The 26,211-nt window shown below is 42.4% G+C and overlaps 1 protein-coding gene across 2 annotated transcripts; it reads left to right on the top strand.

Annotated features, from left to right (window-relative positions):
* Positions 1-429: 429 nt before the first annotated feature.
* On the top strand, positions 430-15,674 carry si:dkey-250d21.1. 2 transcript variants are annotated; one of them, XM_039777451.1, is made up of 11 exons: positions 430-523; positions 2,689-2,809; positions 5,834-5,941; positions 6,046-6,082; positions 6,627-8,431; positions 8,538-8,568; positions 8,877-10,642; positions 10,767-10,815; positions 11,464-13,262; positions 13,363-13,399; positions 13,525-15,674. In XM_039777451.1, exons 3-11 carry the CDS (start codon positions 5,891-5,893, stop codon positions 15,057-15,059), a joined length of 7,110 nt encoding a protein of 2,369 aa, XP_039633385.1. In that variant the 5' UTR covers positions 430-523; positions 2,689-2,809; positions 5,834-5,890; the 3' UTR covers positions 15,060-15,674. The 2 variants fall into 2 exon arrangements, with proteins under 2 accessions (XP_039633385.1, XP_039633384.1); XM_039777450.1 differs by having other exon boundaries at positions 430-803.
* Positions 15,675-26,211: the final 10,537 nt, after the last annotated feature.

The following is a 26,211-nucleotide window of genomic DNA, read 5'->3' as shown; positions in this document are numbered from 1 at the left end:
TTTTCTGATATATAGATCAAACATCTAATCGATTAATCGAGAAAAAAATCAACAGATTAATCGACTATGAAATATATTAATATATTACTCAATTGAAAAATAAAAATAAATTGAAATGTATTCCAAGATAATTATATGCAAATATATATGGATACACCTGCAAGTTCCTTATTTGATTTTGGGCTTTAAGTGGTGCATACCGCCAAGTTTTCAAAAGAAAAACTAGCACAAACCATTTGACGCTGTGTTTTGGGGCCGCTGGGACTCTGAGGCACTTTCATGCTTTGCTCGGTTAGAAATAGAATAGGATGTGAATTATCTTGACAATGGAACTCTTTGGCCGGGCCCAGAGCCATAGAGATATGTCTTTCTCTATCACTCTGGCCGGGCCTAACAGTGCCATTGTGCCCTCTGCTGGTTAACATTTTGTACAGCACGGCTCTAGTTCCTGGTTGATGGGATAACACGCTTTCGGCGACTCTTGGCTCATCACGCAACATCAACTTTTGAAAGCATGGAATTAGTAGGTTCTTAGTTTACCAAAGAGACACAATCGAAAATAACGTTAAAACTCCAAGTGCGTCGGTTGTAGGTTTTGCTCGAGGCATGGCTCTGTAGACTCCTGCAGGTTTGCTCACAGTAGGCTTGCCAGCTTGCAACCGCCAGCTAAGCTAGCTAACTTGCTAGCTAGCAACATTGCAGTCCAAAATGACTGACTGCTGCGCCGCAGCGAACTGTAATTACCAGCAAGGGGAATCCGAAAACTCCCCTCCACTTTTCAGCTTTCCTTTGGATCCGGAGCGGTAAGAGTTGTTCTTATTTCATTGAAACGAGGTTTAAAAATAGCCACTGAGCATGCTAAATGAATGTGTTAGCCATCCAATGTTAGCACTGGCGTTAGCTTAACAGCATGTTGGCTAACAGTGACACAACTCTGTCGAAAATGGCGCAGACTAACGTTAACGTACTCTTGAAAGAAAAGTCCATGTGAAATAGACTCCGTTCACTCATTCAGGCTCGGAGACCGACACCAACGTATGGTATTGGCTCATATCAGTTCATCTTTGTGTTCAGTTAAGCCACAAACCAAAAGAATCCATAGTTTAAAACTTTTTGCGCTGTAATTGAAATAGCTATCGATACACGACACCTACCGTCTCGACAGTGTGGTATCATTAGTAGAAGAACTGACGTTAGCTTAGCAACATAAAATACCTCATCGACGGCATAATCGTGGCTATTAACTTCCAAACTGCGTTAAAAGACACCATAATAGGGCAGTACAGCTCACTGTGAACACTATCCGTTGAAACTTATATTTACGTAGTTTTTAACAGGTTGTGTCCCAATGAATAAATTACAGTGTAGCGCCACCTTTTTATACTGGTGTTACCACTTAACGAGCTGTTATTTGTTTGTTTTTGAGATTCCGGTAGTATTGCGCAATTATAAGAGTGTATATGTTCCATAAAAATCTATTCGGTAGAACAGATTTAAGGACTGTGATTGAATGGCAGCTGCAGTTCAGCTGTCTGTATCGCAGCACTGTGTCTGTGGACAGGAAATGTAACCTCCAAGCCAAAGGAAAGAATGAAAAGATTACGGGGTCTGAACGTATTTCACGTCCAGCCCTGCAGTTTGTAGTCCGGCCTTTTTGTTCTGTGTGCTCGTTTTTAATCTGGTACTCTCATCTAATATTGTGTTGAATTGAGAGAAGTAAATCTCATTTGCTTGTGGGCAAATCCATCCACACTTATTCTGTGCATGCATCAATACAATCCGTTGAGAGCGAGAGAGAGAGAGGGAGGGAATGAATGAATTGTATTATAAAAGATGGAATGAAAGCAAATAGCTCACGTAACATTGTAAGGCTTTTCAGCAAAAACTTACAACTTAGCTCTTTCTTTCTTTTGATATCATCACCAACACAGAGGCAAGGCTGTTACAAATCAATCAAGTGTATCAGTAGGTGTACCAAATCCATGCAATTGTTGCAGCCATGACCTCTTGTAGCATAACCGCACCATGCATGTGCAATAAGCATCAACAGCATCTCTAGCAAACAGAGTTGTGTATGGATGTTATATTTGCCGAGTGATTAATCCTTTCAACATAGCAATGGGCTGTTTGTTTTTTTGTTAAAGCTAGCGTACATACAGTAATTTGGACAATGTAATAATACCGTGTCTGACTCTGCTTAATGTGTGCCATACACTTGTAATATTATTAGTTTCAATTCCCTATTTTTTCCCACTTCACTCAGTAAACACGTTGAACTCTCTGAAATAAGAACATAATGTCCCCTTGTAATAATTAGTGAATAAATATTGTTCCTGTTTTTTTTGTTTTAAGTTCTTGTGCTTTTATTGTTTTCCCCATCATACGAACTAGATCAAGGAAGTAGCCTAGCTCAAGCAGTCCTGTAGGGTCCCATTAAGACCTACTACTATGGGGACATTTAGCAATGCAGAGTCGCCATGCTCACCCATATTAAACATCACAATGAACAGTGTTGAAGTTGAAGCAAACTCTTTAACACAGCTCGAGGGTTTGTCTGTTAAGTCTTTATTTAATATATTCAGAGTGCAGGATATTGATGCACAAGCGTTTTGACTATGCTCACTTTAATTCTTAAGTCTATGGATGTGACCCCAACAATTAATGTCATTCTTCCCCTGTGTTTTTCAGATGCAAACAATGGTTGAACAACTGTCAACGCCCAGATTTGGCATCAGAACCACCTGAGCAGTTGCATAAACTGTACAGACTTTGTGCAAAGCACTTTGAGCCCGCTGTGATCGCTCATCAGGTAAGATGCTAGCCTACTGCCCATTACCCTTTTTGTGTATGGTATGTTATTATAACACTATGATCATTAGGCTCCCTGTTTTGTTTGTTATTATAGTACCACTAGTGTTTATAAAAAAACAGTGTTTATAAATACTGCAGGCTAATAACACCTGTTGCGCTGTTTTCACAACTGCAAGGATAATCTGGATTACCATTTTATTAGAAACACCTGCACAATCTAATACACTTTAATACAACAGCTGAAACACACACAGGTGTTTTTGATGTTCCTTAACCATTTACATAAGGGGGGGAAGAATAATAGAAATACATTTGTGCAATCATTAATGTAATGCAAACACACCACATGTAACTCAATGGATTAACACAAATTGTTGGGTTTTATATATATATATATATATATATATATACATACATACATACACACACACACACACACACACACACACACACACACACACAATGGCTTGCATAAGTTTACACACCTATGCTAAAGTTAATCTTTTGGAAATTGATCGTAATGCTTTAAAGGAGAACTCTGGGCAATTTTTACGTTAATCTTGATCGTTATACCTATGTGAGTACTGTCTATATAAAAAATAATAAAAAGACGAGCAGAATCGGTGCTAGCAACACGGAGCTAATACAGCTAATGCCCAGAGCTCCCACTCAGCTAAAACTGCAGTTATGGGGGCATAAGATAAAGAGTGTCTTTTTGCCTCTTAACAGACACAAAATGCAATTAAAATGTCTGTGCAACATGAACAGGGCCCTTACATGACAACAAGATGCGTTTAGCAACTTAGCCATTGTTTAAATTCACCTACCCTCTTAGCTGCTAGCTGCCGTCTGGGATGAGTGAGTGTGTTCAGCCAAGCTCCGGTAATAATCATCACGCAGCAGTTCTGTGTGTCTTTGTAGCATATATATCCATTTTGTGTGTGATCCATCTGGCGTTGGTGAGTAGAAGTCCTGTCAGTGTCGATCGTTGTGGTTTCCTTAGCCGGGCTAGCAAGCCCGGCTGGCGTCCCTGCTTCTGCTTCCTGCCCTCCCTCCTGGCTTCACGCTGCCGACAACAATCCAACAAGAGCCCGCTGGTCATGGTGGATATCTTCCAGAAGACCGTTCAAGCCTTCGCGGCGACGAATGGTATTTTATTTCACCCTCAAAAATAGGTAATTGAGCACTGTAGTGATTATGACCATATTAGTGAATATGTAACTACATGGAAACGGACCAAAATAAGTCTGAAGTCCCGTGGGAATTCAGTTGTAGCATGAAAAAGGTAAATAGCAGTGTGCAGGTTGGAGGAGCGACCTGCACACTGGAGGTTGAAGATTTGAGGTGTTCACAAGGGAAGAAGCTTGGAGTAACGTAACTATGGAGAATAGAGAAGATATTGAACACATGGAAGAGGCTTTTTGGTCCGTTTCCATGTAGTTACATAGTCACTAATATGGTCATAACCACTACAGTGCTCAATTACCTATTTTTGAGGGTGAAATAAAATACCATTCGTCGCCGCGAAGGCTTGAACTGTCACAACGATCGACACTGACAAGACTTCTACTCACCAACGGCAGATGGATCACACACAAAATGGATATAGCCTATATGCTACAAATACACACAGAACTGCTGCGTGATGATTATTACCGGAGCCTGGCTGAACACACTCACTCATCCCAGACGGCAGCTAGCAGCTAAGAGGGTAGGTGAATTTAAACAATGGCTAAGTTGCTAAACGCATCTTGTTGTCATGTAAGGCTTTTTTTGACATTTTAATTGCATTTTGTGTCTGTTAAGAGGCAAAAAGACACTCTTTATCTTATGCCCCCATAACTACAGTTTTAGCTGAGTGGGAGCTCTGGGCATTAGCTGTATTAGCTCCGTGTTGCTAGCACCGATTCTGCTCGTCTTTTTATTATTTTTTATATAGACAGTACTCACATAGGTATAACGATCAAGATTAACGTAAAAATTGCCCGGAGTTCTCTTTTAATTTAAAACAAAAAATAAGTAAAAATCCAACCTTTTTAAGGACACCAATTTTCTTGAATAATGTATTGTAAATAAATAAATGTTCTTCCTTAAAATATAGGGAGCATAAGTAAGTACACCCTTAACTATGTTAAATTCCCATAGAGGCAGGCAGATTTTTATTTTTAAAGGCCAGTTATTTCATGGATCCAGGATACTATGCATCCTGATAAAGTTCCATTGGCCTTTTGGAATTAAAAAAAAATAGCCCCCCATCATCACATAACCTTCACCATACCTAGAGATTGGCATGGGGTACTTTCCATAAAATCATCTCTCAATGCAAATCAAACCAGCTATTAGGCTAACTGAAATAAAACCATGCCAATCTCTACTTTACAAAATGATCAAAGAACGCTGGAAAAAAGTGACAAAAACATCCAAAAGAAAAGGTGCAGAAACATCGACAAAAACATTGAAAATTTGTGACAAAAAAACTCAAAAGAAAGTGACAAAAATGTCACCAAAAAAAGGTTTGATTTGAAATTTTAACCAGGAAAAAAAATAAGTTGCATGGTCGATGGGAAGACAACACAAGGGTTAAAGGTTGGATTTTTCCTCCATTTTTTTTTTTTTATTATTAAGGCATTAAGATCAATTTCCAAAAGATGTTTTTATTCCTCTTTTTAGTCAACTTTAGCATGGGTGTGTAAACTTATGCAAGCCACTGTATAATGTCATTGGGTTTTTAAAATAATCACATCTTCTTTAAAACGGCAATTAAAACACTTTGGGTTATTAGACAGTTTGTTAATGTAAAAGTACTATTTTCTTTTTTAAATAGTTGTACAAATGTTAAAAATCATTAATGGTATTGTTACTCAACATATGTACCCAGTGATGCCCAGTGCTACTGTGTATATAGTTATATTTCTTCAACCCAATATCATATGGTGTGAACGTGCCGACGGGAAATTCGCCGTTTTGCATGGAATATTGAGGATTAGCACAAATGTAGGATCTCCTGCTTTTTGTTTTTCAGAGCGCCTCCAGTTTTGTCTTGACGGACGATGCTGTTCCAACAATATTTGACTTAACGATGCCTGTGGATAATCAATCAACCTACAACAGGAAAAGAGCTAGAGATCCTGTAAGTCTTTTATTCAATCTTTAACATTTCTCTTCTGAACATTTTTCATCAGACATTAAGACACTAAAAATGTAAACCTGTAATTGTCCTTTCCATCTACCTAGTCTGAAGAGGAACCTACCTCTGTGAAGAAAACAAAAGGTACAGTACCTGGTTCACTTCATTCTTTAAAGCTTTAGTGCGTAACTTTTTGATATTGATGAACGTCTGTTACATTCAAGCCATTAGCAAATGAGTTGCTACAAAGCTAATTAGGACTATCAGCTCCACACAACTCTCTCTGGATTTCTCAGTATGGCTATGTTTACAAAATAGTGTCGTCCGGTGGCTTTCGCACACAGAAGCTCAAATGAAGATAATGACCTCTTCTGAAGAGTCCATCATGTTTTTTTAATCCTCCGTGTTCTCCTTGGCTACTAGCAACTGTGTGGAGGGGGGGCTGGGGCTCATATAAGGCTTGTATCATGTGGACACGCCGACAGTTTTGTTGTCATTTCTTAGAATTCCTCATGGGGGCGACAGAAACTACGCACTATAGCTTCAATAAATCCCCTTATTTAATCCCCCTTGAGTTTTAGTCTATTAGACTGTAATCGCCCCTTTTTGTAAATATTTATTCACTAATTGAATTAGCATTTTGAAAATCATCTCAGCATTTCAATAAGATGTTTCTCTTTCCCATCAGAAAACACAGCAATACAAACAGAAGGGACTGAGAAGAGTGGAGAATCACCTGGAGAGAACAGCGCAGTGCCTGAACTGCAAAAAGAGAACCAAACCCAGGAGGATGGAGCCAGCTCTAACGCAAAAGAGACGCTGAAAGTCTATTTCAAGGAAATCCTGGCACTGACTGGATTCAGCATAAATGGTGCAAACATCAACACTGACGAGCCAATCGGAGGTGCGAGAGGACAGCAGGCTCTCAATCGTATCTGTGTGGAGAAAATTGACAAGAAAGAAATCCTCCAGTTCAGCGAAGACCTCATGCGGGAAGAGATCCAAAACAGCCTCCGACAGGCACGCTTCTTCTCCATTCTGCTTCAGGATGTGACCCGCATAGAGGGAAAGGACCAGATCCCAGTTTTCATCAGGTCCGTTACGGTAGACGGCTTCCCACAAAAGCACCTCATTGGGTTCTTACCATGCGACATGGATGTAGAGAATCTGTTTTACATGCTTCTCTCAGAGTTGCGCAACAAATGGGGGCTGAGGATGGAGCACTGCAGAGGACTGACTTATCTGATAACGGGCAGCATGTGTCAGAAAATGCGAGACCTTACCTCCAGGATTCTGCAGGAGTTCCCACAAGTAGTTCTGTCACCAAGTGACCCATATGCCTTCAACATATGGATTATCCGCTGCATGCCTGTGCCCTCCATTCAAATTGTGGCTAACGCTGTTGAGGAGGTGGCCTCGTTACTCAGGAGAACACCAGAGCTGTGCAAAAGACTGGAGGGAAAGATACAGATGGCATATGGGCATATCAAAGGGGAGGTGGGCAGGATCAAGGCAGCCGTCAGTGAGAATTGGGAGTATGGCACTGACGCCTTCCAGACCATGTTAGACATTCTGGAGCCATTCCTGAACTGCATCAATGAGATGATTTCAAAGGTAGATGAAAATACTGCTGAACAGATGGCCAAGCTCAAGCCAGTTTTGAAGAATTTCAACTTCATCATCACACTTGTTATTCTGAAGAACACCCTCTGTTGTGTTAGTATACTCAACTCGAGTCTCAGGGGAATAATTAGCATCAGCAGTACGTTGCAGTACACCATTTCCAATGCCTTAAAGCTGGTAAGCAAATACCAACAGGAGCTTGCAATATTCCACAGGAAGTGGTTTTCAGACGCAGCTGGCAGAGCGAAGAAGCTGGGAGTGGAGGTCACTAAACCAGAGGGGGACCAAGGAGACACAACTGAAACCCCACTGGAGGACTTTTACAGGGAAACTATAAGCCGGCCCGTCTTGCTGTATCTCGTTGCAGAGGTGAAGAGAGTGTTCAGTACAGAGATGGTGAGGATTCTCCGATGGCTTTCATTAGTGCCGTCTTACATGGCTGACCACAATTTCAGCATCCGCAGGGATAAAGTAGCAGATGCCAACTTGAACAACCTTGCCAGGCCTGACACATTCTACGAAGAGCTTGGCTGCTGGGAAGTGAAGTGGAGGCATGCCAGCAAGCGCCGGATCCTACCAACCACTGTGTTTGCTACACTCAAGATTCCAGATATTGGGTTTTACCCGAACGTGCAGAGCCTGTTGCGGGTGTTGGGCACTGTTCCGTGTGTAAACGCAGAGACAGATGTGTACGGTCAATACCATATGGTACTGGAGCGGTGCCACTCCTACCTGAGAGCCACACCAGAGGACCAAAGACAATGCAGCATGGCATATGTCTACGTGAACCAGGATGTGCACTTCAATGTTGAACAAATGGTGGAGTCATACGCCCAGAAGCATCCAGACATCCTACAACTGCTGCAAACGGTCAGTAGATTTTCACAAGCAGAATACATTTGAAATTCCATTGCCCTCTTTGGTGATGAAACAACTGTTCTACCTGATATTACATAATACTTTGTGTTTGTTGCAGGATGATGACACAAAGGCGAAGCCTCCCCAAGGTGAGATGGCTTTGAAATTATTTACTATTTCAGCATGCAGAGATTTTGGCTATTCTATCACATAATATACCAATTTAAGGGAAGTTGTTCTCGAACTAGAGCTATAGATCAAAATATGGGCAGGAGACAAAATGATGGCTACATCTAAAAAGATTTTTTGGGAATTCAATGACTACAGGCTTGAATGAAAATAACGTAGGCAAGATGAACAATATTTTTGTTAAACTACAAATATGCAAATTTGCGTATTCACTAATGCGTTTAACTGTAATGTCAGTTTACAAGACTGTTGCCACCTCTCATTTCAGTGGCATCCCATGAGAACCATGCAGAAAAGGACACGGAAGAAGAACTGCAGTTCATAAACCTCGAGATGGATGCTGAAAGGCTTGTGGAGCTGAAGTGTGCGGAGACTGATAGAGAAGCTCTTAAATCTGCTTTGCAGGCTGCAGTGACGGCTGCGTACAGCAGTCAAAGCAGGAAACGCTGCGACGCTTCTGCTCAGGAAGGAGAGGTCGAGTATGTGACCAAGTCAGAAATGAAAGAAGTTCTCACTGTGTGCGAAAATGCCGTCAGGGAGGGAATCCTCTTGGAAGTGGGGACTTCATTCTTTTCCTTGTTCATTGACAGTGTTGTGAAGTTTGGGGAGAAAGACTACCTCCCACTTTTCCTGAGGTTTGTGGACAGTTTTGATGTCATGCGATTGGAGTTGATGGGATTCCTCGAGGCAGATCTGGATTGCGATGCCATGGTACAGCGTCTCCTAGAAATAGTTACAGTTGAGTGGAATCTTGATTTGAACAACTGCAGAGGTCAAGCGTACCTAGGCTCTGGTGATGTTTCCTACAAGCTGAAAGCCTTTGCCTGCAAAGTCCAGGAGACTCATCCTCTTGCTATCAGCACCCACTGCTCTTCCTACTCTTTCAACACATGGTGGTCAAAATCAATCCCAGTGCCTACTGTGAAGAGAGCCCTGGATACATTTGAAGAGGTTTTGATGTTTTTTGGCAGCAGTGCTACTCTACAAAAACAGCTAGACCATGTGATAGCCTATGGTCTTAGAGAGAGCTACGAAAAGGTCCAAGAGTTTCAGGGGAAGTTCTGTGCCCTTTGGCAGGAGAAGCATGATTCTTACGAGGTGTTTGTGCAGATGCTGGAGCCCCTAGTTGAATGTCTGGAGAAAATCAAAAATAACCCACAGAGATGGAAGGCCTTTGTGTCCGACCAGGCTGGGGCCCTCCTCCGCAATGTGATGGAATTTGATTTCATCATTGCTATGGTGGTCTTGAAGAATGCATCCTCTTTCACCAGAGAACTGAGCGCGGGTCTCCAAAAGGACCACTTCAGTGCCGCGTCCCAACTTTGCCAAATCAGTGGTATTGTGGCAACTCTGAACCGAGTAAAAACAAGTATGAAGGTGTTTCACCAGAACTGGTTTGACGAGGCCTGTGCAATGGCACAGAGTCTGAGAGTGCAGATTGAAGTGCCTGAAAATGCTTTGCAAAGAGACGGCATGATGAAGCCAGTCGGTTTTTACAAAGATGGCTTAAGCGTGCCCCTAGTAGATAACCTCATCAATGCCGTGAAGGATCATTTCTCAGAGGACCACAAAGAAGCTCTGAACTTCCTCTCCCTAGTTCCATGCTCGGTCACAGTGAGTTACATGTTTGAGAGCTTGAAGTCAAAGCCGCCACTCTACAGCAGTGATCTTCCTGATGCTGACAACTTCTTCACAGAGCTGTGCTGTTGGAGAGTCACATGGAAGACCAAAGTTGCGTCTGTGACCATCCCAGGCTCCATATTTCACACACTGCGCCTGCCACTAATGCAGTACTTCGGTAACATCAATGCACTGCTGAGGATTATGTCAGTGTTACCCAGCACAGCACTGGAGGACTGTGGTGTCATAATGCGCCACAAGAGGTTCCAAGAGTACCTGAGAAATACAAATCCCAAAGACAGGTCCCCGGGCTTGGCTATGCTGCAGGTGGGCACAGACTTCAGCAGAGACCTGGACCGCATGGTGACCCAGTGTTTGAAGGTTACTCCCCAGGCCTTAGAGGGTATATGTCTGGTACGTGCTTGTATGTTTTCTTAAAAATGGCAGTGTATAACATTTCTGGTTTATTTTGTTCCTTTTATATTTTATTGATTATATGAAAGCCAGACTAATTTTATTTACCTTGGTATATTCACAGGACAAGGAATCCAAAAGCATCATCAGAGACTCTGAAAATAATATGGAAGGTATGGTTGATTTTATTACATTTATTAACGACTAAGTAATAAGACTACATGACTTAACAGTCCCATATTTACAAAAAGTGAGATTTCCATGTCTTGCTTGATTTCAAAGCAGGTTGAGGTTCTGTATAAATACTGTGAAAGTATTAAAATGCTCAATCCACAGAGAAATGCAAACAGCCCATATTCAGAAACTGTGTCTTTAAACAAGCCGTCGGGACTTCCGTACAGTTGTGATGTCACAACTATACTTTATATAGGTAGCAAGGGCAGCTACTGTGCCATTATAGTCATTCCCCGACTGCAATGACGGGGCAGAGAATGCGAGAGCGCAGATACGGAGGACCCAGAAACACTGACCAATCGGAGCAGACTTTTTTCTTCTTTTCTTTTTCGGGAGCGTTTCGTACAGAAGGTGAATACAGGTATATTCAGACAGACAGGATGAGAATAATAATGTGTTTTTTGCACATTAAATCATGTTAACATTGTTAACATGTACTACTAGAAACCCATAATACAAGTATGAACATTAAAATTAGCATGATATTTTTTAACTATAATATTATTTTATTATGTTATTCTAAGAAGCTTTTTTTGCCATGACCATAACCACTGTTATCTGTCTGTTTTCTCCCCTGATATATTTAGTTGATTGTGTCAAGGAGGAAGGCGAAGAGGTTAGAATTCCTCAATCTCCTGACCGGATGGAGGACCAAAGCATGAACCCCGCAGAAGAGAATGGGCACTCGGGAGATAATCGTCAAGGCTTGACGACGGTATTCAAACTTGCCACGTTACTAGGGAAAAAGAATATCAGTCTCTCAGACCTCTCAGAAGAGGACAGAGAGCTTTTCATCCAGGAGCTCAGCATGTGCCACTGGTCTAAAAATGAGAGCAAATGCACACCTTCAATAGGTGAGGATGAAATGGTGAACCTCCTCATAAGTGGAATCAGAGATGTCATACTGAAGGAAATACAGGAATCGCCGTTCTTCTCGCTCATCACAGACAAACCTGTTAAAATTGCTGACAAGACCCACCTGCCTGTTTTTGTCAGGTATGTTGGAGAATCTGCTCCAAAAGTAGAGCTCATGGGTTTCTTACCGTTTGACGAAAACTGTCACGTTGATACACAGGCAGAAAACCTTGCAAAGATTCTCACTGAAGACTGGGGCCTACCAATGTCTCAGTGTCGTGGACAAGCATTCATGCACTTGGGCTCAGGTTATCAAAGCCTGAAGAAAATGTCTTTGGATTTCCTCAGGAGCTATCCGCTCTCCGTTGTAACACCCAGTGAGTCTTGTGGCCTTGCCCATTGGCTGGCAGGAAGTGTGCCTTGCCCCTCAGTAGCAAAAATGTTGGATATCACAGAAGACCTGCTGCTGTTCTTTGATGAATCTCCTTGTCTGGAGGGACAGCTCGCACAGGCTGTTGATGGGCTTTTGAATATGCCAAGAGAGGCCCTGGATGAAATGCCAGAAACCTGTTGCTCGAGGTGGAAAAAGAGAGAGGACTTCTTTGACATACTCGCTGACACACTGGAGGGCATCCTCAGCTGCCTAGATGCTGTTAGCTCTAGTTCCATCGGTGCCAAGTCCATGCATGCACAAGTTCTCTCCACCGCTCTGAGAAATCTGGATTTCATTGTCACCCTTGTGATTCTGAAGAATGCTTGCGCTCCTCTCCGTAACTGTAGCACCGTCTTCCGCTGTGGAAACCCTGCTGATATTCTCTGTGAAGTGGAAAAAATCCCCTCGATCATAGAGACTCTTAGCAAAATGTTAGAAAATGTGAGCACGCTGCACTCGACTTGGTTTGAGCAGGCGTTCCAGCTAGCAACCAAGGTAGCTCCTGAACAGGTGTGCTTCTCCGAGGAAGCCAACAGCTACGAATCTCCTGAGATATATTACAGAGAAAATCTGAGCGTTCCTCTCCTCCGAAGTCTCATTGATGAAATGAAGTACAGCTTCTCCGACAGCCACTTGAAGGCCCTGTCGGTCCTGTCGTTACTGCCCTCCTGCAATCCACAGCCCATTTTGCCGGAGTCCACAGACAAGCCATTCAGCCTCTACCTTGCGGATCTTCTGGAGCCTGAAGCGGCCGAGCAGGAAATCAACGCGTGGGCCGCCGTCTGGAGCGAAAAATACCAGGACGCTGCTCCCCCGTCGTCCATCGCGGAAACATTAGTCCACCCCGAGTCAAAGAGCCACCCAACTGTTACCTCAATGCTTCGGCTTGTAGCTGTCCTGCCTAGTGTCAGCATGGAGTGTGACCTGATGAAGACCACTCTGAATTCCATGAGGGACCTGTTAAAACACACCGTATGCAAAGGCAGCAGAAAGGATCACGTGTTGCTCCTCTTCCACTGCACAACACTGCAGAGACTGCCGGAGGTCATTGAGAGGTGTATGGAGGTTGACCCAGAGAGCAGTCCATGTCTTTCCCAGGTACATTTTAAAATGGTTTTGAGATTGTTCTTAAATTACCATGTTGTATAAGAAAACAAGCATTTTTACAGCCATTCTAATCAGCACATTTTTTTTTAAGGTGATGGGAACTGTCCAAAGACTAAAGTTGGAGAGTGGTAAGTCCATTCATGGCAACATGATGATAAAGAATCACAATGGCTTTGATTGTAATTCTGATATGAGAAATAATCAATACAATTGTATATGTGGCATTAACTTTTATTTAATTTATTTTTATCAGGAGGCGTGAAAGTGAACCCGGCGGCACCAACACAATCGCACGTCTCCATTGTAGCGGAGAAGCCTGCTGACGGCGAGGTAAAATCGGCCGACAATGACGTGACACTGGAAGCCGCGCAGGGACCGAGAACGGCAGTGTCTTTCTATGAGCCTCAACTGCGTGAACAAATCCTCAAAGAACTGTGGGACTCTCAGTTCTTTACGGTCATAACCGAGCGAGCCGTGGAAATCGACGGCGAGCTCTATGTCCCGTTGTGCATCAGGTACCTGAACAAAGAGGACATCCAGTGTGAGGAAACGCTGGCTTTCATCCCTTTCGTTGAAGACCCAGTCGTCCTCGCCGATGCTATTGAGACTGCCCTGTCTGAGAAGTGGGGGCTCAACATGGAGTACTGTAGAGGGCAGGCCTTGCTGAGTGTCGGTGAAGTAGGAGCTCAGATGAGGGCTGTAAGTTTAGCTATAGCTACGAAATACCCCCAGGCCGTGAGGTCGGTCAGCTCGGCTTTGTCTCTTAACGTATGGCTGGCTAAATCCTCTCCCGCCGAGGAAGCCGCGGACGGAGCGGCTCTCATAGGGAAGATATTACATTGGCTCACAGAGGACGTAGACCGCCAGAACAAACTGGAAGACGTGATCCTGCACTTGTTCCAGCACGATGAAGGCAAGGGCAACGAGCTGAGGGACAAACTCGTCAAAAACTGGGAGAAGAGCCACGACATGCACGACGTGATGGTAGACATTTTAGAAGCCGTCATGCTCTGTTTGAACGAGCTGAAAGGGGAGGGAAGTGCTTCACACCAGCAGCAAGCGTCGCAGTTTTTCGATGCGATCCGGAACTTTGAGTTCATCCTGTCGACAGTGGTGCAGAAGAACATCCTGAGTGTAACTCAAAAGCTAAGTCAGTCTCTTCAGGGCAAACCCTTAGATATGTTACTCGCCGTGAATAATTTGCCCGATCTCAAAGCATCCCTCGGTAAACTGAAGAGCGATATTGACAGCCATCACAAGGCCTGGTTCGAGGAAGCCACCGCGCTGGCTCGTAAGCTCCACGTGACAATGTTGCATTCCGTGCTTCTGGAGCCGTTGAGCGAGTTTTACAAAGAATCCGTAAGCATGAAGGTTGTAGAGCACTCGATAGCAGAAATCGACGACCTCTTCACAGAAAAGGTATTGGATACCCTGAGGTGTCTGGAGATTGTGCCTTACGCAATGTCCAAAGTAGAAACCAGCATCCTTAGTGGTCTCGTGTTCCGCCTGTACAAGGAGGACCTGCCAGATCAGGGCTCTCTTCACACCGAGATGAAGTCGTGGAAGGAGAAATGGTTGGATCCCCTGGCAGGCTATCTCCCAACCACTGTGCTCGATACGCTCAAGACGTCCCAGATAAGAAGTTTTAGTAACATTGAAACTCTGCTCAGGCTCCAGGTCATCTTGCCGTTTTCAAGGAGGGAGAGCAACTTCCGGCAGGGAAAAAGGAGCTTCCAGGAGTTCATGCTGCAGGAAAAGCGATCCCTCGCTGAGCTCCATCCTCTGTAGGAGTCGCAGGTCTTCCGTCACGGCCGGCCAATTTGAGCAAATGTGTTTTTGAGATGTCACCGCCACCGTACTTAAGAACTAATGTAACTCAACCCTAATTGAGGTCCCAAGTTCTGAGCTCAATATTTCTGTGTACATTATTGATCTAAATTCTCTTGAGTTTTTTTTTGTTGTATCCTGCAAACCAAGCCCTGTTATGTTATTTTTTTAATTTTTTTTTTTATTATTATTCTTCTGTAGTGTACAGTTGTACTGCCCAATGGGACCAATGTCTTGGCAAAAAAAAAGCAATGCTTGTGTGCCTTGATGCGAAACGAATAAGTCACCCCCCCCCATGTATCATGATAATTCGGATGTTGAAAAATGTCCCATTGGCATTGACAGAGTTCTGTATCGCTTTCATGGATTCATTAGAATGATTAAATCGCACCCTTACCTTTCCTGGGCACAAATAGAAATGGTTAGTTCCATCATGTCTTCTGATGATTTCTCATGTTTCCTGTCTCTTTGCAGGAATGAATTTGCTGTAAACGTATCTTTTGAAAGAATGTTTCCTTAATAGGAAAACCTTCATATATATATTTGTCAAAAAAGTAATAAAATGCTCCAAAAAGATGTTTTTGGCTTTTATGTCTCTCTTTTTTATTTTTTATTCCAAGCTAGATGTGCAGTAGGACTTTCATGTGTTGTCACATCTGTAACTCAACACAAGATGGCGCAGTGGGGCTGTAATTTGTCTTAAGAGGAAATGACTGAATCTTCTCAGAAGTGCCACTCTAAATATGTGAATATACCGCTCAATTTTATCACTAAATGTGATTTGTAAATGTTGACTAATACCTGCAGGGATGGTACAGTATGAAGTCTATCTGGGCCGAAGGAAGTCCTGGAGGTTGCTAGCTAATTTAACTTATCCAGTTACACTTTTTAGCATGACTACTTTGGTAAATGAAAATACACAACTGCCCAGAACCTGTATGACTATTATTAAAAAAAAATGTAAATGTAAAGGAAGGGTGGAGAAAACCCATTAGATTACAAATAAATTAGCTTTTATGTGCTTATGAGGCATTTCTGTTGTTGTCCATACAGGCTGGCAGTGTTAATGATTGCTTACTGAAAATAGGCCGTTCACCCTCCAGGGTATAATGTAATTCTTGCATGATTCATGTAACTGATAATCAAGGATGTGGGTTTAGAGGGAGCGTTGTTAAGGTCATACAACCACTTCGTTCTCTCAAGATACCTGGTAAATATTTATTTTACAATTACCTTTTGTCTGCAAATAAAAGTGTAAGATCTCTGCAATGCTGGGTATGTGAGAGACGGGCTGGACAAGCATTTGTCAGTAATGCAAATCGTGGCGTTTGGGCTCCATTGTAGTTTGGGTTAATGTGTAATTTCTAAGAACAAGTGTGTTCTGCCTTTCTTGTAAATTATTTGCTGTGACTTCCAACCTGGTGTATAAGCCTTTATAAAAAGGAATTCCAATAACAGCTACAGTACTGATACTTGGCATGGCAATGTAGCTGTTATTGTGTCTGGATTTATGTAAGCCATAAGTTATTACTTTTTTTATATAACCGTTGGCCAATGGCAACGTCCCACCAAATGTACTGAATTTAAAGCTGACAAACGTGTAATCCACTGGATTGTTAAAGCAACTACAATAAGGAACACTGTTTTAGCCATCAACGTTAATTCATACATATATGTAAAACTATGTCTCGCAGTGGATTTCATAAATGATAGCAGGAAGTATTAGCAATAACCACAAAATAGAGGGTAAAAAATAAATCATTCTTTAAAGAAATATCTTTGCCTGGGAAAATATAAACGTGCTCTTTCGGTCTGTGTGCCGTAAATCCTTTACTCTGATTCCGCGGGGGGGATCCGACTTGGGGACAGGCATTAAGAAGAACTATTTCAAAAAAAAATGTGCTCATGTAGGTCCCATAAAGGCATCAGTATGATATTGAGAATGTTTCATAAACAGTTAAAAACTCCTTTTAACTGCTTTAAAAAAAATCTATTGCTTTGCATTGCGTAATATTTGAATCCCTAACCTGGTTTATTCACCTTTAAAATAAAAATAAAACAGCTGATAATAAACAGATGTTATGAACTTAAGTAATTGTTGAAGCTATATTGACACAATACTCCAGGGCTTATGTAAGTCACTTTCAAGTCAAAGACATGATCCCAAGGGACTAAACTGGCATTTTTTAGAAATATCCTACAGCTTTATGAAAAGAAAGACTGCTGCTGTTGAAACCCTTCCACGTACTGTACGCACATGTTGTGTTTGTTGACAGGAAGCCACTTTATCTTTAACACCGATAACCCCACTGAGTGCACTTTTTTTTTTTCTTGTTGAAAGAAACTTGTATTCATCCTGTGAGCTGTAACAGCAGATGCGTCCGTGACAAAGCCCCGATTGTCGGTGCTCAGCTTAGTGTGAAAGGAGCATCTCCGTGTCCCGTCCCCCGTCCCCCCCCACCACCCCACTCAGCTGCTGAGCAAACGGATCTGTCTCCGCCGCGGGCCTCCCTGTAGCCATATGCAGCACAGCCGGGAGCACGGGGCAGCATCGTCTCCCAACCTCATCGCTGCGCTCTCCGCCAAGAGGGCCTTGTAGGCTACCTCCTACAAGCTGTGTTTTATTTATTTACACTTTGGATGTTAAGAAGTCTCAGGTGCAGCCCGTGTGTTTGAGCGTGAAGAACACATCCTCCATCTTTAAGCAAAACAAGGTATTGCCATAATTGACCCGTGCACCAGGTTTCCTGCTGGAAGTCAAGGTTCTGCACTGATGTAAGACCTGTGGCACTCTGTAATCATGTCCATGCACAGCCAGGATATAACTACACTCTGGAGGGGAAGACACAGGGCTTAAGTGGATTTTATTTCAAGTCTCCCTTACAGGGAAAATTGGCAGCACAGGCCTAGAAGTCAGATCCTCCTAGTATTACGAGCACAACTTTTGGTTTGAATTATTCAGACGTCAACTTGTTGATTGCACTCTTAGAGAGCACTTCATTTTTACTTGCCATTGCAAAGCTTAAGGATTTGAAACTGTAAGTGAAACGTGAAGGATTGTCTTCGGTGAGCGTGTTGAACCAACACTGAAGTGTAGCGGAGATTATCCGATCACGAAGCAATAGAAATAATTTGTCGTACAATTCCTGACACACTTCATCGTCTGAGAAAAAAAAACGGTGCTCAGTAGGCTACCTGTTTTGGACCGGTGCAAAAGCATCCATTTAATTGTTTCTGGAACATTGGTCCCAGAGCAATGTGGGCACGCGGTTTGGAATTTGAGCTTTAAACATTTATAAGGATGCTCTGGCGCTCTCACGCCTCCACCAACCACAATCTAAAGGACTATATTCATAAGAACCAGATGTATCTGCACAATTTATCTATTGTACTGTTTCGAGGCCTGCAGCCGGGCTGGTGCCTGTCCTTCCTCAATCGCTCTTCGGCTTCATGTTTACCAGGAGGTGTGAGCGGAGAGCGCCCCCAGACTGCTGAAGTCATCCCCCACCCACATGGTTCACCTCCACTCGTCCCCCCCTCTGCCCTCAACACCTTTTATCCTCTTCAGCACCACCTCTTCAGACGCAGTGACATGACTTCATACAGTGTGATAAAGGGCCTGTGTGAGACAGTCCTGCCACCCTTGACGCTGGAAGCAATGTCTCTTTTATCAAAGTACAATACACCCCCAAATATAATTCATGTGTTCATTTTGTAGTGATGTACGGTATAGCTTGGTTTTAATTCATGACTTGGACCAGATAAAAGTACGGAGTCCCTAAAGGGACGCAGGGATTTTTTTTTTTTCCTGCACACTAGACACTTCTCTCATGAGCACGAGATACACGAGAAACCATTATTAAACCATTATCACCAATTATGCTAACAAAGTGCTAAGATAAGATAAGACTTTATTGTCCGTAGGCATGGACATTTGTCTCGCAATACAAGCTCCAACAATTAAAAAGACCACCCGACAACAACATGAAGACAAAAGTGAAAAACATATCAAGCGTCATTAAAAACATACAGTAAGTAATTAATATGATAAGGGACCAGCCATATGTGGGGGAATACTGCTAAAGTTACATTTCACGTTCACAGCATGAAATCGGTTAACAGTTACCTTATCATCTTTCACTTTGTCGATGACACTCTTCTTATACATTTTGTTGCGTTTTCAGGAAGATGAATACCTCCTCCTCGGCAGCCATTCTGACCAGCTGGTACTCTGATATTAGATTAGATATATAGATTGGTTTTGCGTGCTCACGAGAAAAATTCCTTGTGCGCACCAGAAAAAAAATTATAATTCCCCCTGTCCCTTTAGGGCCTCCATATTAAAGAGACAGCCTGCAGTGATGATGCCATGAGACAAATCATGCAGCTGCTTCATAAATAATAACAACAAAAAACAAGATATTTTAGTGGATTATAGACACGTCTTCTAATTCACAGCTGGGAATGCTGCACTTGCATCAAATATAACTTATGACAAGACCATTGGTGCAGTTCCTTATTCTGTGTCAATGAAAGAAATCTAAATCATGTCATCGGATAAACATCATCAGTGAATGCCTTACTCTTCTAATTTCCATTTGAGGTGACAGTAGTGTGTGTTTAAATGACTTAATCACTGGAGTGAATAAATATGTAGTCCCAACGCAGTCTGCATGGAGGGCTGCTCTGGTGTGTAGAAAGTGTGTCCTTCCGTTGCTCTTCAGCTTATGGATCCAAGTGTGCAAGGGTTTACTGGGGGGGGCATCCACACGGAAACGCTTTTTTGGTGTAAACGCACGTTTTGCATCGTTTTGGCCGATCGTCCAAACGAATCCTTGTCAACGGACTGCCTGAAGACGCACTTTTTTGAAACCTGGTCCCAGGGTGAAAAAATTCGAAAATGGCGCCCTCGCGTCTTCGTTTGGACGGCGAAGCTGCACACTTGCGTGTCGATGATGTCATCGCCACACCCCTCGACCTCTAGCCTTCGACCTCTTACCCTGCGACGACGTCTCATAACAGCAACAACTCAAACAGTTGGACTTCATTCACTGTCGGTCCACACAAACGATTCCGGTTTCCTTGCACTAGCCATTTTCGTCGTCTTCTTGCGTTTGGTTTCTTCTTCTACTGTCTGTTTGTATACAGCCATAGACAGTATGTAGAATGGACCAACAGAGTCCGTGTCTCTGGACGGAGACCAGTGAAGGATATTAGAAGCACTTTTCCGGTGAGCGCTGAGTGTTACAGCGCAGCCTCCAACTGAGCTTGAAGACGTAGATGTGACGTGAGCAACCTGTCTGAAAGTGTGAAGTCTTCTGGTAGCTGTGCCGAGAGAAATCTCAATCATTCCCAATCTTACAGAGACAGAGAGCGTAGGTATATGTAAGGAGATAACTTGGGCACAGGCTAATTATTGCTAACTAAAATGATAGTTAACATCAGTAATTAAACTTAAACAGCTAATGTAAGTCCAAACTGCCTGTGAGCCTCTCCTGTACTATACAGTAATTCCTCTACTGTGTGACAGTAAGTCTCGTGGTTATGACACAATCGTTAGCCTATTTTTACTAAAACGTCTGCTACGGAGCCATAACGTGAGGTACAAGGTAATGGAGCCTTTTATACATTGGCGTGTTTCTTTAGAAATAAACAATGGACAAATAGAGTCTTTAAACGCTTCAGATGTAAAGTTATTCGCTGTCAAAATGACGTCAAAATGAATGGGATGCTAACGGCGGGTGAGTGCTTGTTAGCATCAAAATGTCTCCATAGTAGGTACGGGTTGTGAGGAGAAGCTTACCCCCTTGTATACAGCGCGCAAGCTTTATGAGCACGTTCCGTCTCTTCTCTGTTTTTGGTGAATTTCTGTAGCAGAAAACAGCGCCACCTATAGGCCTGGAATATGAAGTAGCGTGTTGAGTCATATACAAATGGATCCATTTGGACGCAACTATTCTTGAAACGATGCCAGGGAAGACAGGGGTGGGGAAATGATCGTTTTGGTACACGTGGACATGGCCTGAGGCACTTGGGAGGGTAAGTACACACTTACATACTTGCCTTGATGAAGGCCTCAACGGGATTGCCTTGTTTGAACGATTTAGCCAAGAAATATAATAAAGGCTTTTTAAACGTTACCCTCCCGAGTGCCTCAGTGTCCTCAAACCCTTAAATAAATACGTAATCTATAATCTGTTTTAAGGTTGGGTTTTCCCATTTAAAGCCAGTTCGGTTGTCGGAGCTTGTTTTCATGCAGTGAACGCGCTCATTTAACCCAGATTTATGATGATCTGGTGATGTGACAGGACGGCGATGTGATTAATTAGTTGTATTACTGGAATCCACTCCTCTCTTGGCTGGTTAACCCATAATGCAGGCGATGTTTATACCCTCAGCTCAAACCAGAACAGCCATGGAGGTTTAGTTTTTTTTTAGTTTTTCTTTTTGGGGGAATGACCCTCCAAGTGCTGGTAAACTCCTGGGCTCCATGAACACAGCTCACGGTCTCCTGTAGGACCACATGACGTGTTCAAAAGTGCCACCCATCTGTCACTTGAAAGGGCTCTGTCCTTTGAGCACAATGGAGGAAGAGGTTATAAACAAATGGTATACAAAAGACGCGGGTCCAGTCAGACAGACTGGACGGAGCTTGTTGTTTCTGAGGCGATCCCCACTGAGCTACGGCAGCTTTCACGGGAGGGACACCAGAGGGTGATTGCATTTTCAAAGGGCTCATCCCAAGCTGTCACCGTCCCTCTGAGGGTCTGACTTGACAGATTTACCCCCTTGATACTGACCGACTTGATATAAACCGTGGATGATTATCCATAATGTTCTTGTTATTTTGTCAATAACGAGCCGGCAGCAGAGCCCTGCGCCGTTCACCGTTTGGTTGGAGATGAGAGGCTAAATATAAGAAAACCAATCGTTACAATATGGTTCACCAGTTGGTTCTATTTGAGAACTCCCTTTGAAGTCGTTGCTTTATTGTATCTATGATGGTTGTTAATCAGACTCCTGGTTTTAATTTTGGTCGGACATTTATCCATGGTTAAAAAATAGGTTGAGTTGGTAATACAGAACAGGCAGAAATGAACATACCTCATCAGAGAGTTAAACCTTTATTAGGTTATCATTGGGGTTTGCACGTTCCATCATTTTATCGAAAATTGACAAAATAAAAGCAACTAGATTAAGAAAACTAAAAACGTGGCAGTGTGTTTATGAGAATCTTTTTTTCCCCCCGTGATTGTGTAATAATGGTTTGGCATTAAAAGCTGAACTAAGTTAGGAACATTCCATCTACATTCATTTCCCTTTTAAATCATTGTGAAACATGTAGCAAATAAGAAAAAAAAAAAGTAAATTAAGATTAAACATCTTATTTTGATTCATTTGCATTGTACGTTGGAGGCCAGTTTGGATTTATATGGATCCTGACGGGAGCATGGGAGTATTTTCCAGCGGCATAATAGAAACCCTGCACCCATTCAGGCTCTGATCCTCCTGGGTGAAAGTTGAGTGTCCTGAGCACCCACCCCCCCTTCCCCCCCACCTCGAGCCTCCAGATTCCTGATATTGGCTCGAACCACTTGACATTCGAAGGACAATGGCTCAATGCTGTGAGCCTGAGGATTCCTTCCTCCCAAACATTAACGCTGCATTTAGCCAGAGCTGGGCTAAATCCATCCTTCATTCGGGCTATTTTGAAATTGCATATTTTTCTTAAACATTTAAACTCACAACATTTTGTGCAACACAATAATTGTGATATACAGTTTGCACATGCACTGTTTCAGCAAAGGCAATTAATTTACGGTTTCTATTTATGTACATTTACATTTTGGGCTCTTGGAATATGTCATTGGGGTTATATGATATCCCATAATTTAAAGGGATTTATCTAATGTACTGATTGAAGCTCATTTGAAAATAAACTTCCAACTCAAGCTCGACCACATCTGGATTAAACAAAAGTGTGTTGTAGAATTTTTTTTTTTTTAAATAGAACACAAGTCCTGGAACCCTGGAAATGTTTTTATTTTATTGTAAATAAAATAGGACATCTTTTCATAGACACGTTGTAGGTTTTTGTCCGATAATCCCACTATGTCCAAAGCTGATTAACGTGAAAGGACAATGTAACTGTAACATTATCTCCGTAAAGCCGGTTTTGATCCTTCATGTGGATTACCTATCATAACTCATCTCTGATTCCGCTGTTATGTGACATGAGTTATTTCATTATCATAGACTCCGGTGGAGCGCTTATCCCCCCCTCAGTCTCCCTCAGAAGGTGTCCTCCCCCTCTGTGTTGCTTGGAAGGTGAGATGTGAAGATCAAGGGGCTGCGTGTTGATCCTAGCTCAGGAATGGAGAGCCTGAGTGTAAAAAGTCTCTCTGTAGACGGGCCCGGTCCTGCTGGAAGCGCCACGACTCCCACGCACGCTCCGACCCGTGCTTATTCGCAGTTGACTGCCATGTAAAACACATTGACTGTCTGGAACCAGGATCACAGCCCCACTGTAAACACGGAGCTATCATACTGTGTGTGTAAAATGTATTGGTGGACCCTGTTTGGCCAACAGATGTATGCCTCATTTTCACTGCGTGGTTCAGCTCGATTTAAATCACTTCTGGTACCAGGTGCTTTTGTTTGATTTCGTTTTCCTTTGATTGGCAACCAAACAAAGGAACGTCTGCACTTTGTCATTTGTACAGCATAGTGTGCGGGGAAATGTGCGGGGAAGTGTGCGGCAAAGTATGCGGCGTAGTGTGCGGCGAAGTGTGTGCTGTATAGTGTACAGCATATATAGTGTGCGACATACTGTACAGTGTGCGGCGTACAGTGTGCTGTGCGGCGTACATAGTGTACGTGACAGTGTGTGGCGTAGATTTGCGGGCTGCCATTTTAAAAAAAATCTGCATCGAGTGTATTAAAAAAAAAAACTTGCAGTTGCTTTTGACGGTAGCTTGGCTTTTTAAAAAATGTCGGGTTTGTGCGGGATGTCCAGTGTCGCGCTGGGGACGATTCTCTCTGACCAATCAGTGGCCTGCACCGGTTCAACTCCAACTGCTAGTATCGGCTCAGCTCGCTCGGGAACCTCGACCGAGGTGGTACCAAAAAAAGCACAGTACCAGGTGCCAGGTACTATCCGGAACTTTTTTCTCATGTAAAACACGAGTTGAGTAGAGCCGTGCCGTACCACGCGGTGGAAACAGAGCGTACTGTAAGACACACGATCTGGGTGTTTCCCAGAAGAAGAGGGCTTGTTGTGGTCTGTGAGTGTGTGTGCAGAGACAGCGTGACAACACCTGATCTGCTGTTCCCGAAGCAGAGCAGCTAGCAGTGCACGATGCCAGACATGTTAGCTAATACCACATTGCAAGGTCAAGGTCTGGACGACAGCTCACTATTGCCTTTGTCTGAACGCTGGAGGTGCAGCAGATTTTCAGGGAAAACTATACATTACTCTCCCCCAGCTGGCTCTGCACTGTATCACTTACAGTGTGCTGCACATTGAAGGAAATCAGCCGGTGCAAGAAAACTCTAACTTTAAGAAGGTTTATTTAAAAAAAATAAAAAAAAATACAAGTTGGATAGCTTTTGTGTGTGCATGTGTGTACTTAGAATACCATAATATCATGTCACATTTTGTTAAAATATTTTGTAACTTTTATATGGCATTCACACAAATTAATAAAATAAATTATTGGTGTTGTAGTGGATTAAGAGTTTTTTTTTTTTACATTTCAAATTGGAAATTATTCCAATGTCAAATCCACCTGTGTCTAAAGGATACATTATTGTCCGGTTCGGATAAAAGGCTGTGTCTGTGACTATGAAATTTGACTTAAACATTTTTTATTTTTATTTTTTTTTTTAGAAACATCTATAATGAAGGCAATGTGCTAACAAAGGATTGACTGTGCAGGGCAGAGTTTTGCCACAGCCCTCGTTATTGGATTATTTTGTTGGTGCGAGCGCACAAAAGAAACAGAAAACAAAAAACGCAACAGCGTCTGAATGTAAATCATTGTTTCTAAATGGATTTGGATGGAAAGCATGAGGACACTGACATTTTCAGTAATTGCAATGGAATGATTCAGTTATTTAATATGTTTCCATAAGGCTGTACATTTGAAATCAACAGATACGGTGCATGTTTAATTTCAGACAATTTCTGAACAATAAGGGCACTTTTGCCTTTCGTTTGGACCAGTACGAAGGGTCTGGGTATGTGTACCTTTGTACATCTTCAGAATGAAATAAAGTCTAATTAAAATATCTTCTGATACACAAATGTCTCACAGTGGCATTTTAATGCAATTCTTCTTTTAATTATAGCAATTGTTGTAGTGCTAAAACTGATATGGAATATTATTCTATAAGAAATTAATATTGTATATAGCTATTTTAGTGTAAAAACAAATAAAGAAAAATTCCAAGGAAGATCGCAAAACTGTAATAACTGAATGGCATTTGATTTTTGCCATACAAAAAATATTATTGTAAACCAGGGACACTTTTTAGGGTTTATGGTTTTTGTAGCAGTTTCATGTTTTACAGCCATATGAAACCCTGTATAGAATAATTGGCTACATGAAACTATTTGCTACTATTAAGCATAAAGATAAGGTCGCTACAAAGTGTCTTTTGAGAACTTCAGGAATCTTGAATGGCTTTTTCTGGGAGCAAGATACCGGAGCAGCTCTAAAAATGCCATTAAAATAAGGTCACTGTGTGGACTATTCATCACCACAGACACACTCACTCCCTCCACTTCCCTGCGGGACGATTAGGGGTCTATTCCAGCGTATGTTCTCTAGGATATCAAACTGCAATACTTGTATTTTATATGATATGTTATATTATAGTCAGTGGAGGGGAAGTATCCTGATCCTTTAGCCTACTTCAGTAAAAGTACTAATACCACACAGTAAAAAATACTCTATTACTAAGCAAAAGCCCCGCATGGAAGATGTTACTTAAGTAAAAGTGTATGATTATCATCAGAAGAAAAAAAATATTTTAAGTGAACGTAGGCTACTCAATGCAGAAAAACCCTCTCATTTTAGAAACTGGAAACGACCAAAACCGTTCTGTCAAT

This window comes from Perca fluviatilis, chromosome 16 (genome assembly GCF_010015445.1).
Source record: "Perca fluviatilis chromosome 16, GENO_Pfluv_1.0, whole genome shotgun sequence".
NCBI classification, from domain to species: Eukaryota; Metazoa; Chordata; class Actinopteri; order Perciformes; family Percidae; genus Perca; species Perca fluviatilis.
The sequence above is the reverse complement of the archived record's forward strand: the minus strand, read 5'-3'. Positions and strand labels throughout refer to the sequence as shown.

Coding starts and splice junctions, on each gene's coding strand:
- si:dkey-250d21.1 (XM_039777450.1), top strand. CDS start 709: ATGACTGACTGCTGCGCCGCAGCGAACTGTAATTACCAGCAAGGGGAA. Junction 2,810..5,833: donor CCGCTGTGATCGCTCATCAG/GTAAGATGCTAG, acceptor TTTGTTTTTCAG/AGCGCCTCCAGTTTTGTCTT. Junction 6,083..6,626: donor CTCTGTGAAGAAAACAAAAG/GTACAGTACCTG, acceptor CTTTCCCATCAG/AAAACACAGCAATACAAACA.